The sequence below is a fragment of the Lutjanus erythropterus genome, chromosome 23 (assembly GCF_056507025.1).
Source record: "Lutjanus erythropterus isolate fLutEry1 chromosome 23, fLutEry1.hap2, whole genome shotgun sequence".
NCBI lineage: Eukaryota > Metazoa > Chordata > Actinopteri > Lutjaniformes > Lutjanidae > Lutjanus > Lutjanus erythropterus.
In genome coordinates, this window is record NC_139339.1 from 6,575,770 (window position 1) to 6,592,854 (window position 17,085).

Sequence of the window (17,085 nt, forward strand, 5' to 3'; positions counted from 1 at the left end):
TCATAACTGCTCAAAAAGCTATGTTAAGCCTGCAGAAATCCCAGACCGCAGGTTGCAAACAATTCTGTGAAAACAACAAGGGGAGATCAGCGATTACATCATGGCCCCATTGGGCAAATCTTAAATTAGACAGGTCTGTGTTTTATTAGAGTGGCAACAAAGATAACTAGTGACTGTTATAGCCTGATGACCTCTTGTTAACCAGATTCTCCTGCTAATGTAGGCTACACCATGAGGTTTAGGGGAGGGATGGAGGGCTAGAGTTATTTTTTGGTGAGAATCCACAGTGTAATTGTGGGTTGTAGGTCTGCGCACATGTTGGAGACCTAATTACAATCTTGACTTGGTAAATCCGGAACAAGCTTTTAAAGCGCTCTCACTTTCAATTTTTGCCCGGCAGATCTAGAGCACTGTTGTCATTGAGAAGTCGCGGTTCATTGCATCTAAATGCAGTCCTCCGAGCTGAAGTGCAGGTGAGCAATAATCTGATGTGAGTGTGCGGTAAACGAGTTCATGCTTTCCTGCGAGCACGTGCATACGGGCATACAAGTGTGAACACGTGTCCCCATGTGTGCATTTTTCTGTTTGCATATAAAATTTTTTTTTGGAAGAGCTTTTCTCAAAGCGCAGCTAAACGGCCAGCTGGAGACCTGTGCCAGCGCAGAGAGCGGGCCAATTTGAGAAGAATTCAAGCTATCTGGAGCCAGATCATATAAGCTTTCAGAAGGAACCATGGAAACAAGCCCCGTTCTTCCCCAGTAAAAATAACGAGCTTTCATTAACCATCCAGTTACCGCTGCAGTGGGCTTTCACCACAGGGTCTACAAAGCACTGGACTAGCTTGTTGCTAACACAAGCAGTTGCACACTGGCCAAACAATTTCACCATTACTAAACCCATTGACCCAGTGTTTCCCACTGGTTAAAGAACGATCCAAATATCTAACTTCACATCTAATGAAATTTTCTTAAAGTCATTCCAAAACAAATGATGGATAGTAGTTTTACACTTTATAAACTTTAGCCTTGTAGAAAAGTCTAAAATTTTCATAAGTGGCTTTGGCTTGTTTTTGGAGTTTTTGATTTATGATGCTGGTTGTGCATGTTCTCACATATTTATCTGCAAATCTCAAGAAAATATGTGTTTATTGTTTAAAAAATAACACCAAGACCCTTAAAGTAATATCAATTCTTTAACAGGGCTTCATTTGATTCCCATCATGTGAATTGAAGCATTCCTGAAATAATCCTCCCACACTGTATGCATTTACATCTAATAAGATGCCACAGTTCAATTAAATTAAATTAAATTTATACGGCACCAAATCAAAACAGGGTTATCTGAGGGCACTCTTCATGTAAAGCAGGTCTAGACTGTATTTTAGAAACTCAATGGAAACCTGAGCAATCGCTGAGGCGACTGCGGGGAGGAAAAACGTCCTTCCACGTGTGTCGCACAGCCATACTTTCAAACGTTTTGGTGACATCTCAGCATGCTTAACCACAAGAAGGCCTTGAGCGAAACCAAACAAACACTTATCTTTTTTTCAAGATCAAATGAAGGTATCGTTTCACTTGAGGAGTTATTACTTGGGTTATTTTAGTCTATACCTTACACGGCGTAGAGTACCAACACCGAGCCCTAGGGATTGTTGCATTTTTCTGTTTTCCCTTTTATCAGTTTGTTGTTTCAGTGACAGCTCTATCTATCAAAATAGTGGAAGCACCTCTCTAGATCTGCTGCAACATCTGCTGGTTTGGTGATCCTGAGATTTTCATGTTATTTCAAGGTGTCCATATTTCCTCTCCCCGTCATTCCCTCTGTATGCCTCGCTTTAATCACACACAGCTCAAACATCCTGTCTTTCATAAAAGCCTGACTGTTTTGAGTGCTAAAAATGTAAATGAGTTATTGTCCTACCGTCTTTGCCTTTTCTGCTGTTCTATAACTTTTCTTATTATATGAGTCAATAAAAACAAACAACCATATTGGGGGTTGTATTGTTTACTACATTGACTGTATGGCGTCTTGTTGCCGGTTTCTAAATTTGTGAGTTTTTTTAAGTGAACCTGACATATGTGAGGGAGGAGTGGAAGCGCTTTTGGCTAGTTTTGACAACTCAATGGGGCGCTGATGAATCCGTCCCGAGCAGGCCATTCCCAAGCCCCAGACACCATATCCCCTCTTTGACCCGCTGCACTGACATTAGAAAGAAATCCTCTGGGGATTCGCCCCCCACCCCAAACAGCAACATGCCCACCCAAAAGTACATTTTGCACAGCGCTGCAATGGCGGGCCTTTCTTTTTCTGTCCCGCTCAGGTCTTGTCGAGCCGTCACAGTGATGGGCCGTACTGTACTGCCAGACAAAAGAAGAGACAACCATCACTCTGGGCCACTGATCGGCCCTGTCTGGACTGAAAAGACTTTGATGGGGCAAAGCAGGGTGGGGGGTGCTGCACAGAGAAGTTAGTGTCTCCTGGGCAACCACTCTGATTGTCTGTCCCTGCCCAAAGTTCCCCATCACACCCCACCTACTACCCCTTCCCATTTTTTTCTTCCCTTCATTGGTTGTTCACAAGGCTCCTTCCTGGGTAAAGGGGACTGGCTTTTGCATGAAAGTCTCAGTCTGGTACTTGAGGGTGCTTTTCTCCTGGCTGACTTGAAAAAATGCAAGGTCAAAAAACATCTTCACATGAATTCTTCTCTCTGAACCTTCTTATCCATCTTTTCACAACAGACCCTGCTGTCTAAAGGCAAAACGGAGCAGTACCTCTGGTAGCCGTGGGGGCAGTGCAGCAGTGTAGCCAGACAGTTCAAGCGAGACACAACCACAGGAGACGATTTAAAATACAAAAGTATAGAGAGGCAGTCAATGATGAGAGACAAATATTTTTTGTCAATTTGAAAGATACTTTTACAAGTCAAGAAAGCTGCAGTTTGTCATGAAAGTACACAACTGTGACGATAACTCTAATTATGCAATTACTGTATAAGATGTGACAATACTTGTGAGGACCACACAACCAGAAGTCACCTAAGTGACATCACCAAAAGCTAACATTAGCCGCTGAAGTTACGATGCCTGTGGGTTTTTGTACCAGGGTGTAGTCAGACGGGTAATGGGCGTTCCTGTCTTGTAAAATTATCTTTTAAATTGACAAATGTGTAATTCGACACAACTCAAACAGGAACAAAACATTTATTTTTTGTTGGTTTATTTATCTCTCGCCATTGACTATAGCTCATATTTTTTCCGATGTTAGGTCCTATAGGGGGGTTAGTCTCAAGAGATACAATATTACAACCTCCTGCAGCATCACCACGTTTGTTGTCAGAAACTTTTGACTCTTTTTCTTCTTTGAGGTAACGTTTGGCACTTACCAGCGCCCTCTAGTGGATATAGTGCTTGAGATTCATGCCAACGTAAGGAGGCTGGTTACATCATTTGTTATTTTCAGATGCAAACGGGGCACAAATGAGCCTCAACACGACTGGTTTAGTTGGCTGACGGGACAACGGTGAGTTTTTCTCGCAGTTCTCGCAATTTCTCCTCACAATTTCAAAAGTGCGATGGCAAAGAAGAGAGGGCAGCCACTGGATGGAGAGACTCAGGGCAGCCGGGAGGGCCTGCTTTGTAAGGCAGGACAGTGAGGTACAGTGTAGTGCCTGGGATAGGGGGTGAATGTACCCATTTGTCTTCATTTGGGAGGACCGGCAGACAGGGTGGGGGTGGGGAATCTATCCGGGAGGAGTGGGAGGTGCCGGTCCTCCAGTCAAGTGGCCTCGGGGGGATTTGAAATGCATTTGGGGTCCTCCCCGAAAGCCTGGGAAAGTGTGGTGAAGCTGAGATCTTAACCATACACTAATGACACATAGTGCAGTCCTTAACTAAGTGTAGCCACAAACGCAAAAACGAGTCTCCTGAACAAAAAATACACAAGAAAAGCTTTTTCAGCACAATGCCTAAGCTTTAGAGCACCAAAGAAAAGGCAGTGTCCCATTTTTTGATGGATGCAACAGTGCAAACTGTGACACAAGCAAATTAAACACACTGTAGCAGAGCAAAAGAGGGGGAGTTGTAAATTTTGTTAAGAAAGAAGGCATCCACATTTCTCAGTGGCCTCTGCTCCGAGTTGCCTTGTTTCCATGGAGATTTATGTACACATGGCACACAAAAGAGGGCTAAGGAGGTAACATGGCCTGTTTAAGCCTTGAGGTATTTGCTCGAGCAAAACCCTGCTGCTAATAACACAAGCTTCATACTGAGCCAGGCAACCTGGCTGCACTGCACACAGGTTAGTGTTTGAGAAAGAGCAGGAGGGGAAAGATGGCAGAGGGAGGCAAGTCAGATGGAGATCACAAACAAGCAAAGATCCCGGAGAGGGAGGGAAGACATTAAGTGAGAAAGAAAGTAAGCAAGAAAGAAAGAAAGAAAGAAAGCAAAGAAAGCAAGAGGCAAGAAAGAAAGAAAGAAAGAGCACTGCAAAACATAAATAGCTCCAGGGTTAAGAGAAAAAGGATCGGGAAGACATTTAGTGGGAAGCGGAAATCAATAAGGCAAGCGGTGAAGCTGGGAGGGAGTTCTAAGTGGATTAGATTGAGAGAATGTGTTCGATAGGTTATGGCTCTGAGAGAGAGGTAGCCAGACACCGCAGGCTCTATTGCATACTAATAAGGAAGCCAGAATGGAAGCTAAGCACAGGGTTGTGCGGTTCAATCTGAAGAGTTTTTCTATATGGCTCCGGAGTCATCGGTTAAGGTTTTTCCCAGGAATTGTATTTTACGGTCTTGCTGATTTTGTTCTGAACGTTCGCCGTTAAAATTCATGTCCAAGAACTTCCAAAAACAACCATTCCCAAGACTTTGTTTTCCAATGTTATCCCAGCAGAAGTACTTCAAATTAAAACGGAGCGGAATAACTTGCCTTACCACCCCACCCCCATAAAAAAAAAAGGAGGACAAACAGGAGTCCTTAACGCTGTCTGCTTACAACAACTTTTGTTTCACACTTCTGGCACGAACCCAGCCACCCTTTCTCTGGCCAAGCGCCTGGGCCTGGGACAGCTGTCATGGTCGGAGTCTCGAGGCTTGAGGGAAAGCCAGGGAGTGAGAAAAGAAAAGCGACCGCGAGAGAGAAGGAGTGAGAGAGTCATTTGGCCGGGCAGTGTGCCGCAGGGGTGATTCCTGATGGCAGAGGAGGATAAGGGGATGAAGGGAGGGAGGGATGGATGTTGTGCTTAGTCACAGACCTCCACTGTGACCCAGAAGGTCAGGCCTCCACACTGGCCGCCTGACCAAAGCCTCCGAGGCAGCCGGGCGGAAAACAAGATGCAAACAGCTACCCCACGCAGGGTGGCGAGCGGGCAGTGGCCAATCTTGAAGATAGGGACCGGCTAGACTACCCAGCCTGAGCGATCGCTGAAGGGGGGTGAGGAGGTGTGGGGAGTCAGTGGTACCTACTCCCCCTCACTTAGGCCAGTGAACCAAGGGACCACCAGCCAGACCAGAAGCAGTGGCAGGGGAGCGGAGACAAACAGTTGCCAAGAGACCACCAGTGATCCCGCGACCGCCGCAGTTTGACCCCGATTGAGGAGGTCAACAAGGGGGGCTTACGAGCAGCTCCCCCACCTCCTCCCCTGACCAACAACCCCCACCCCCAGGCAAAAAAAAAAAGTCTTCCTCCTCCACGTGCCTTGGGCCCGCAACGGCGCGTTTTCACTGATCTGTTTTGCTCAATTAAACTTCAGAGGACACCCTGCCACATCTCTTTGCAAAGGTCACGACCCCGGGGGGCAGAGGTTAAGTCTGGCACTCGTAAAACAAGGTCTCCATTAACGTGGCGGCACGTATTCAGAGGTAATCCATCCATTTCCACAAACTATCATGACAGTGTGAAAAAAAAAAAAGTTACGTTACTGAGGGGGGGGAAAAAAGTCAAGGTAATGATGTTTTATGGCGGTGTTAACTTCCAGCACCTGAGTAATGGGAAAACTGCTTGACCTTGACTTCTGTGGTCTCCCATTGGACTACCTCAGCAATCGTTTTCTGTCACTGGTGGTGAGCGGAGCTGCAACGATTAGTCAATGAATTGATTAGTCTATCAAAAGAAAACTAGCTGCCAACTATTTTTATAATCAATTAAAGTTTTCAGTCATTTTTCAAACTAGTTCCAGCTTATAAATACAAGAATTTGCTGCTTTTCTTTGTCATGTATGATAAAAGATTATTTTGGACAGCAATCCTTTTTTTTGCCACAGGTTGTGACTAGAGCTGCGATGATTGATCAATCGGTCAATCAGAATAAAATTAGCTGCCAACTATTTTGATAATCGGTGCATCGTTTCTGTCGTTTTTTTCAAGCAAAAATGTCAAACATTTTCTGGTTACGGCTCCGTAAATAAGCGTTATTTATGACAGTGCATGAGGACTCTTTTGCGTTTTGGACTGTTGGTCGGACAAAAGAAGCAATTTGAAGACTCTGGGTAATTGTGATGAGCATTTCTCACATTTTTTTGACATTTTATAGACTAAACCGGTGGTTTTCAAACAGGGGTCCGCAGCACTCTGCCAAGTGTTCCATGGAAATTTTTTAGATTCACTCATTTAAATTATTATGATAAAAAAAACGGTTTATATTTTGTCTTACATAATCCTTAATATTAAACAAATAATATTTACATTTAAAAATCTAAAATAGTTAATAGATTACATTGTAATCAAACAATCTATGACTCAGAATACACACACACACACACACACACACACACACATATATATATATAAATATCCCACTAGTTCATGATGTATCAACCACAAATATTGTAAACCAGCTCTCTCTAACCAAAGACACATACATGAGGGGGTTCCTGCAGAAAAAAGATTTAGAATCTCTGGATTAAACAATAATTTGTGAAAATAATCCACAGATTAATTGATAATGACAATAATAATAATTAGTAGCAGCCTCAGTTGTATAGAAATCCACTGACAACTTAAAAGAACCTCAGAAACCTTTGATTTGATCTCCACTTGTCAAATTCATTTCAAATTGAGGCAGTTTAGGAAAATGTATGGCAGATTATTTCCATATTTTCCAAGATTCCTACACACACGTATCTTTAAATATTTTCATATTCTATTAATTGCACACACGTGTATCAGGGTTGTAAAAGATTGTCAGTACTGATACTTAGATACTTTTTCAATACCACATGTTTAAAGCATACAACATCTGTTAATTAAAGTATTGAAAGTACCAAAGCTACTTAAAAAAAAAAAAGAAGTACTCATTCAAGACCTCAGCTCAGTTTTATCTGTCCCGTCTGAAATTCACCTTGCAGCACGGCGTCGTTGTATCAAAAGAGGCATCGAGTATCATTTTTTAAAAATTAATATTGCATCTAAGTTTAAAATTTTGGCACCACGACAACTCTAGTATGTATTAAGAACAAGATATTTCAATATCCCGAGCCAAGAACTTTCGGTGAATACAGTAACCACACTGCTACGTTTGTTGAGGAAATAGTGATGAGCAGCATAACAAAACCAAATACAAACGAGGCCTGCAGTATTCTGACATGTCCTAACGTGACGATTATCTACATGCCTTGTTACAACTATTCCATCAAGCTGTCAGACTGGATATGCAAAATATGAATCCAGGTGGGGAGAGGCGATGATTCAAAGAAAGGAAAAAAAAAAAAAAAGAATTGCACTTCTTGTTTTATCAGATGAAGATAAAACAGAGCACGGGAGTTCAACGGCAGTGTGTGTGTGTGTGTGAGAAGCCAGGGCCCTGTATTGAACACGGCCTGCCAGTTGGCACAATGGATGCCACAACCCCCACTCCCAGCCCCCAGCCTACTTCCCAGCGGGCATTCATCTGGGCATGCACATGGGTGCTACAGCCCTGCCTGGCTAAACGCGTCTGTGCCCCAGAACAAGGGGGCTGAGTGCCCTCTCTAAATTCACCCAGCAACACTCGCTGCCAACCCGCCGACCTTTCTCAGGCAGCAGCCCACCAGAATGAAAAACAAATACACTGTGAACTTATTGATTTTTTTTTGCCACAAAAAAAAAAACAACAAGAAAAAAAAATACTGTTGAGTAAATAACGGCAGCAACATATTTTATGTTATCCAATTGCACAACACAGCAGAAGTGAGCCACTGCCAGGTAGCAGGACAGAGAGAACAATATTAAAAGCACAGTCCGGACCCGTTTTTTTTTTTTTTTTTTTTTTTCCCAGCAGTTCGCACAAATGCCAGATTCTGTTTCAGACAGAGCCGTTTGCTAGTTTCTTTGTGTTTGATTGTATGTTTGTTTGTTTCGTGCAGTTGCAGCAGAACAAAGGCAGCGGCTTCCATTCTGCCACTGTCAAAAAACTTTCCAACGTGCCCACTGCATTGCGGATGCCAACCAACGAATCAAAGGCATGCTGCAAGCAGACAAAGAGGGTTTGATGCCAACCTCCAAACCTCTAACAACCATTACTGGTGATTTGCCTGCCTCCCTGGCACCGTGCAAAACAAAATGGCGCCGCACCACACGCTACCACAATATGGCTGCATTGTCTGGAGATGGGCACTGCTTGGTAACTTGAAGAAAAGGGAAAGACGCTTTAGCTTGCAAAAAAAAAAAAAACGAAAAAGGAAGAAAAAAAAAAGCACGCCAGTCTCTGTGATCCCGGTAAAAGAATGCTATTTTGTATTTGCCAAAGTTTCAACTCAAATTTGAGGACAACGGTGAATAATTGCTCTGATCCGCAAAGCGATGTCGAGTCCAAGCGAATTTAATTCTCCGACGAAAGAGGACATTATGTTCACCGTTTATTTCAAACAATAAAATCAATCTTCTTGCCAAAATTCTGCTCTTCCTCCATAGCGGACACATTTTCCCTAAAATAAAAGCAGGTGAATTACCGCCTATAGTGTGCAGTACAAGCACTAACTTATTTAAGTGCTGCATATAATGAAAAAAAAAAAAAAGCAGCACTGTGCCGTTCTCAAGTTGGTACTGAACAGTTAAAAATGCAGCAGATGCAAACTAGAGAAGCGGTGGCATCCTACAAAAGACACAAAAGAGGGTCTGATGCCAACCCCGGTGCCAGTGGCAACCATTATTGTCTGTGTGCTGTGCCTTCTGCTTTCCCTGGCACTTATCAAACACAAAATGGCGCTCAGGGTTTGATGATAATGAGCTAGCTATACCACCATTTCTCCCCCAGTAGCCCAAAAGTATTGGTGGTTATACGGTGTGGCTGCAGTAGATTTCATACAGGGGAATTTTTCAACAGGGGGATACTATAGGAGGAGGGGGGGGGGGGGGGTTCCTGTGGTGTCGACAGATAAAGGGAGGAAGTTCAAAACTGTGAGAGACAGGAATGAATGAAATTTAATTATATACAGCAGGAGAAACTCTGTTTAAGAGAGGTGAAATTCTGCAAAAAAAAAAAAAGATTACATTTATCTGAACAATATTTTCTGCCTAACTTGTGTGTCTTTAATTACTGTTTCCCTTCTTCCTAAATTTAGGAGGAAATAACAGATTTAAAAGTCATGTTTCTGTCATCAAATAGTGGATTAAAACTCTAAATTTCTTTCTTCCAATTTACAGTTTGGAGGACAGATTATGTACTGCAGAACTGCTTTTTCAACAATCATGAATTTCAGCTTAAATTGTCTGTGTCGAACATCGTCTCAAACGTTTCAGTAAATGCCAGCATTTTCTTTAAGTACATGAACGGGAAAAATAAATTAGAATAATTCAATTCTGGGAAAAGAAAACGGTTTTAATGCATCTATTTGAAAAAAAAAAACAAAAAAAAAAGCGTGCGTGTCAAAACCTATTTCACTTTTTCAACCTTTTAATTCACAGTGTGCTGAGAAAAAAAAAAGCACAATTCAGTCTTTACATCGAGCACGTCACCGCGACCGCAAAAGGCTGAAAGAAACCAGCTTTTCAGGAATAAAGAAAAGATACGATACGCAAGGTTTATAACACAGACAAAAAATCTAATATATACTGAAAAACTAGCAACTGAAAAGTATTAGAAATATTTAAAAAGTTTACTCACATCACCAACATCAATGCTAAACTGTAATTAATACGTTTATAGAGGTATTAGCATTTTAAATGGTGGAAATTTCATTTTAAAACAAAATTATTCTGATGTGATTCACAACAAATGAGTTTTAAAATGACATAAAGGGGACTATGAAGATGAAGGGCGTGATTTTATTTTAAATATAGTAAGAACATCTCCAGGTTTTAAATATATGCTGTTCATAAACACCAGAGCTGAAATAACGAGGGTTTTAATCAGAATTAGATAAATTAACTGCTGGTAGGTTCATTATAATTTAACATGTTTACAGTACAACTTTCCACACCTGTCACAACTTAATATCCAGACAAATAGAATAGGTGTGCAGTGTGTGTGTGCTGTTGTACAACCCTGTGTGTGTGTGTGTGTGTATGAGATTATGCACACCTTATCCAAATTATAGTAACTGAATCATTACTGTACATGAGTAGGAGCCGCTGCTGGAGTACAGCAGAGCAAACACACAATCAAAACACATTCCACATTTATTATTGAGTACAGATTGTCTTTTTGTTCATACTGAGCGAGACTTGAACCATATAAAAATGTGATGCTGCATTTATACTGTACCGAAGGTCGAGTTTCTTGTGTTTATTTGTCTGGCGAATGTGGGGGTGACTTCAGCCGGTCTCAGCAAGACTGCCAAAAAGTAACACATGTGACCCTTGACCTTGCCAAGCCATCATTCACACATGCGTGTTAGCTCACACACACACAGTGAAATAAACACACACACACATACACAGTGTGAGTGTGAACCTACCTTGGTCCTGGACATAGTATGCTAGAAACAAGTCCAGCTCCTTGACCGATACTGTTATGTGGTGTGGCTGGACACAAAGTGCTGGGTTGGTGCAATGTGGAGACTTGACGAGGCGTTCGCCGTCTGTACTTTCCAGAGGGATGCCTTTGAAGAGGATGACCATCACCAGGTCCAGACGCCAAACTTTGTCGGCCTGCCGCAAACAGTCGATCCGGCGGATCTTGCCCTTCTGGTCCGGGTTGGATAGCACGCAGCACGGGTGCTTCTTGCCCGTCACGCTGAGGACAAAGTCCTCCCGGTACTCCTGCCGAATGTCCTTACGCAGCTTGGCCAGCAGCCTGGATGCCCACTTCTGCTTCACCTCGGGCTTCTCGCTCAGAAGCTCGTCCTTCACCGCGCGTTCCTCGTCCTTGGACATCCGCTTCTCGTGCTTCTTGAAGTACTTGCGCTTTCTGGCCTGGAGGTTGAACCACGTGTAGGCGATGGCACGGACGTGAGGAAGAAGTGCCTCGATGAAGGGATGAAATTCATCCTGGAGCATCCAGTGGGGAGAGGGAGGAAGAAGAAGAGAAGAGGAAATATAATCAGAAACTCATGGCATCAAACATGGAGGAGAAATGTGGGTTTAGTCAGCTACTAATCTGAGGCAGGAGGGAAGTCAGACCACAAATAAACAATTACACATAATCAGTCGCATAATATTTAATTGGTAGTGTCAACAGCTTTAAGTCATGAGGTTTCTCTCTGATTTTACCATCCTAGATGTCTCTGGGCGGACCGCAGGTATGACAAGGACATTCCACTGTTTATATCAACTGCCAGCACTACAATAGCAGCGAGCCCGGTGACTGAATGCACTCGCGTCTCTGTGCACTCAGTTCCCGAGCATGCTCTGAGCGGGAGTCCTGTGCCGCTGCCGCTGCCGCTGCTGCCACAGGGAGCATGCGCCCCTCGCAGTTGCATTTCTCTTATCAAACTATCCGCATTCCAACGTGAACTTATCCCGTGTCCGTGAAGGATGGAGGATAAGCTGGAGGGCCGAGTGAGGATGCAGGCGCAAAAAAGGGGAAGCCGGGGCGGAGATTCCCGTTCTCTCTCAGCACATACAGGACAAACAGCCCCGCGTATGCAGGCCGTGGCTTTCGAAATGTATTGAAAACACGAGCAGAGGAGAGGGGCACCGGGTCAAACGAAGCAATACTGTGAAAAGTATTTGCAAAGGTCGATTTAGGACTCGATTCCAAGCTTGTGCCAAATAATTTCAGGTGCTGAGGTTAACTCACAGACTGACACTTGCCCAGCTTCATTCCTAAAACCTGAAGTCACCCAGAGATGTTAAAATCAAGGCCTGCTTTTAAAATTTTCCATCACTCTTTTAATTTAAAAATAATATTCTACTGAAATGTATTTTTCTGATAAATTAAATTATCTCAAATTAATATTAGTGGAAATATTTTCAACACTTTCAACACTTCAACCTTTTCGTTTGGGTTTTCTGTTGTATTCTGCTTTATGCTGTAGTACATTTTAGACTGGGGCTGCAATGATCATTTCCATTATTGGTTAATCTGTTCATTATATTCTCAGTTAAACAATTAGTTATTTGGTCTATAAAATGCCAGAAAATGACATAAAATGTCGATCAGTGTTTCCAAAAGCCCAAGATGACATCCTCAAATGTCTTGTTTTGTCCACAACCCAAAAATATTCAGTTTACTGTCATGAAGAAGTAAAGAAACCAGAAAATATTCACATTTAAGAAGGCAGAATAAGAGAATTTGACTTATTTTCTTTAAAAACTACTCAAACAGATTAATCAATTATCAAAATAGTTGGTGATTAATTAAATAATTCAGCACTTCATTATCTTTACTTCTAAACTAAAAATTACTGCAAATACGAGTTTAAAAATAAGAACTTGGCGGATTTTTTTCTCAATCCTTATACCTAAAAATCTAAATACCAACATTTCTAAAGCAGCTCAGCAGTTCACAGACCTACGGGCAAATTCTAATAATCTCTTAATGCTCGTTCTCTGTAGCTGAAGGAATGTACAAGACGGTGTGGAAGAGTTAAAGTCATCAGAAATTACAGGGGCTGTGAGTGGCAAGTGGAAACATCAACTCATCTTTGTTTTAGCTCATTAAAATGTCAAATTTAATAAGTGCACGCAGCCCCTTTCGAGCGGGCTTTTTAAGAGTTAAAACCACATATTGTTCTTTTTTGTAGGCAGCCAGGCAGGCAGGCTGTAGGAAACCACAGAAATCCACTCCCTATCTGTGCCTGCCGCTGGAGAAGCCACATTTCTGCTCTGCACGTTCGGACCAATAAAACTCTGCCCCAGTCAAATTATAATCATTTATTATACAGCGTTAATAAATATTTTACTCTCTACACATTCTAGTTTTGAAATATATTATATTTACAATGGGGACTATAGATAATATACCCATTCAGCCTTTTGGAGAGGTAAAAAAATAAATAAAATAAATTCACAACTCCTTTAAATGTCATCTCTTCACTATAACGCAGCCAATTAAACTGACAAAAGTAAGCAGTAAATGCTATTAAATGTGCTCGGCAGCAACTGTTTCTGAAATCCTTTTTCACTTCTGGTTTCCTGCTCAAAAAACACTTTAAATATTCCGTTAATTTTTTTTTCAGCCAAATGCTGTAAAGATAAATGACTTGGCCGGGGCCTGTGCAGTGCACTTCAGCTGGGGCCATAAAAGCACAATCCTCTTAAGTACAAACTAAACCACATCTCAGTCAATCACTTACTTATGCCAAGTAAAATATAAACAGTAAAACTGAGTCAGCCAAAACAGTCAGCTCAACTCTGTCCAACCGCTGAATCAAGCTTATCATGCCGTTTGATCTTCCCTACAGTGAAAGTGGCTTTATCTTCTTCCAACTTCACTTCCCTAAAGTATGGGGGTTTTTACTGTAAATAAAAATATACACGTGGAAAAAGAAAAATATAAACACGGGGGAAGCGAGGCTGAGGAGTGTGTGAGAGGTTACTGGAGGACGCAAATAAGCTAATTAAAGCTGAGAGAAAATGAGCATACCTGTGCCAATTACGCAGGATTATCAAGACGACAGTCTATCTTTAAAAATCATCTTTACGCACAACTTTACGCACAGAAACACTGGGCTTTTTTTAAATCAATGTTTTTCTTTCAGTACTTTGGTTGTAATCTAAGATCTCAAAAGTAAAAATTAGCACAATTGCGACACAAATTTGTCCATTTAAATTTTTTTTAACGCTGCATTTTCACTTTAAAGACATAAATTAATTCTGGTGATGTATTATGAAAGTATTCGCCAAAGCAGAGCTGCACAATCCTGACGCATACACACAACTTTTTGGCACAATTTTGCCACACACCACAGCAATTAAATGCATACATTTAAAAAAAAAAAAAAAAAAAAAAGGACACAAATACCTGAGTGAGACAAATTGGAGAATACATGACGAGTCGGCTACACACAAAGTGACTGTACTTCTTGGACTGATTCCTCTGATCACTTTATCGCGCCATTCCTGGACCGATGTGCACCGTGCGAGACTGTGGAGCAGCTATCCGCGTAAAACAACGAGAGGTTATCCAAGAACATCCATGAATTTTTTTTTTTTGCGATCCAAAAGATTGTCGTCTCCGCAGAGAACAGAGGAGGAGATTTTTTTTATGCAGGATAATTGAACATGCACAGTACGAGCACTTGCTGATTCTCTACTCGTAGAGCTGCCGCTGCTGCTGCTGCTGCTGCGTACTCCTCTCACTACATGGGCTCTTTTGCGCGTCTCTCTCGGTGCTGCTCTGATATGTCGTTCATAAAAGCATTGTGGGGGAGCTTCAGAGGGCGCCGAGTGTGTGATGTTCACCCCTCTGCTTTAACCAAACTTGATATGAAATCGACCGGTGCACCTTCGTGTCCTGCGCCGATTCCAGCAAATCAGACCCAACTTTTTTCTTTTTTTTTCACCCACGTAATTACACAGTCACACTCCTCCTCCTCCTCCTCCTCCTCCTCCTCCAAACACACAGCCCCTATCCACCATCCAGCACCTTCTCCTTCCTTGTCCTCCTCGGCTATCTGAAAACACAGCGTACAATTCATTTACCCCCGGTAGATATCTTTTTTTTTATTAACTTGAGGGACTTTGAACCACAAGCTCAAAACTATCCCTTTACCACCGAGCTCCGTGCCAAAAAACACATGCCCTTACTCATCGTTCAACTTTCAGCTCTTTTTACGCAAGTTTGTCAGCCACTTGTAACAAGAAAACCATAATAAACCATTAAAATGTCTTTAAAAGTCCCCTAATAACATAAATAGTAAATAAGGTCAAAGATGAGGTAAATTATTGTTTTTTCATTGGTGCTTTTGAGGATCCATAGCTGATCATAATAACTGATTAACTTTATTTTTTATTTTTCTTAAATGTTTAGCCGAATAACTTCACCTGAGTAACTTTATTTTAGAAAGTGTTTAAACACTCGCAACTAATCAAGGCAACATTGTAGCACTAATGTCGAAATGACTGGAAGTTTTTACATTGTTACTTTGTTGCTGCAGTGTGTGTTTATGTGTGTGTGTGTGTGTGTGTGTGTGTGTGTGTGTGTGTGTGTGTGTGTGTGTGTGTGTGTGTGTGTGTGTGTGTGTCCTACAGAGCTGTCAACAGTCCACATAGAGTTCATTTGCCAAATTCAGGGGAATGGGATGTTAACATAGGCTGCCCGTGCCAAGTTTAGTACAATATTTTTGGCCCCGATCGTGCCAGTCAGTGTTGTGGTCCGTGTTACCCACTTCTCCACATTTCTCAATCCACAGCCAGGACAGCAGTACAAAAATAAAAAAAATAAAAAATAAAAAGACACAAACGGTATCATCACAACATTTTTGAAAGCAATAATAATCCATGTTCACGTACCATTGCACTGTACTGCATGGATTAATTGGGAATCCTGGTTGGAGCCTGGTTGAAACACACAAGCCGGTAGCTTCACATTTCTCACGTTCAACTTTGTGCTTTGGAGGGTTTTTCTCTCTTGCAGTGCTCGCTAAAAAAAAAAAAAAGTCAACACCGGAAGACAATTCTTTGCAGATAGCGGTGAACAGAAGTTTGGAGCACCTCGCGTTTTTTTTTCTCTTTTTTTCCTGTCTTCCTTCCTCTTCAAGTCTTACTTTTTTGGATCGGTTTTTGGGGTTGTTCAGTGAAGTTGAACGCGATCCAGAAGAGGCTGAGTTTTCGGCACTGGGTTGGTCTCCGCCTTCACTTTCACTGTCTGACTGACTGCCGCCCTCCGGCTCCCACCACTAACCGCCAAGTCGTATGTTATTTGACCGAATACATTTCCGGTACCACTTTTCAAAATAAAAAACAACTTTTGAGATAAAGCTTATTTTCTTTAGAGGAGACTGGGGGCAATTGTAACATTTTTTATATTTTCCTTTAAAAAAAATACACATGTCATCTCTTGACTAATTATATATTCTAATATTTTTTGCACACCCTGTTTGTGACTACACTTCTCCACCAAAACTGCACACTGAATGTTTCTCTTTTTGCACATATTTTTATACTGTTTCTGTACAGGTTTATACCGCATAGACCTTTATACTTTTTTAGCACAACTGTTCACCTTGTCTATGTCAATCATCTTGTTCGTATCTTTTCTTCTCTTTATTTATTAAAGTTAGATATTTGTGTTAAAGAATGAAGAATTTCATTGCTTTGATGGCTTGTTTATCTCTGTGTATGACAATAAAGCATTTGAATCCTTGAATAATTCAACTGATTTTTAACTAATAAGGACAAGACTGTATATAATTTTAAAAAATTCTAAATTTAATGCAAGAAGTGAGTGTTACAATTGTCCCTTGTCTCCCCTATACATCTATTTATAATACAAAAACAATGGCAATTACATGTAATTGATGCAAGAAGGACACGTTAGTTAATTGTCTTTATTTTGTGCTGTATATTTGTATTTTTACATTGTCATTTGAAATGGCTCTGTACAGATTTAAATTAGCATTCTTCTAAAATCCAGCATGTTTACATCTTGCATTTACAAAATGATGTTCAGTGTCGTGTGCTGTCACTTTCAAATTAACGTTTTTTGTTTTGTTTTTTTGTCATGGCTCATTGTAGTAGCACGCTAATGTCACATGCCAAGCATATATTTCAAATATGTCAAGTTTTCA

General features: G+C 41.5%; 1 protein-coding gene across 3 annotated transcripts in view; it reads right to left on the bottom strand.

The window, feature by feature from the left end:
* LOC146305557 (nuclear factor 1 B-type-like) overlaps nt 1-16,277 on the bottom strand; it is a 96,445-nt gene extending 80,168 nt beyond the window's left edge. The window contains exons 1-4 of one of the 3 annotated variants that reach the window (XM_084711861.1): nt 16,063-16,277; nt 15,809-15,938; nt 14,319-14,970; nt 10,870-11,401 (exon numbers count right to left, since the gene is read on the bottom strand). In XM_084711861.1, coding sequence (XP_084567987.1) covers nt 10,870-11,401; nt 14,319-14,345 — 559 coding nt within the window. In that variant the 5' untranslated portion in view covers nt 14,346-14,970; nt 15,809-15,938; nt 16,063-16,277. Of the gene's footprint in view, nt 1-10,869; nt 11,402-14,318; nt 14,971-15,808 lie in introns of all 3 variants that reach the window. The other 2 variants (XM_084711863.1, XM_084711862.1) reach the window with 2 other exon arrangements.
* Nucleotides 16,278-17,085: the final 808 nt, after the last annotated feature.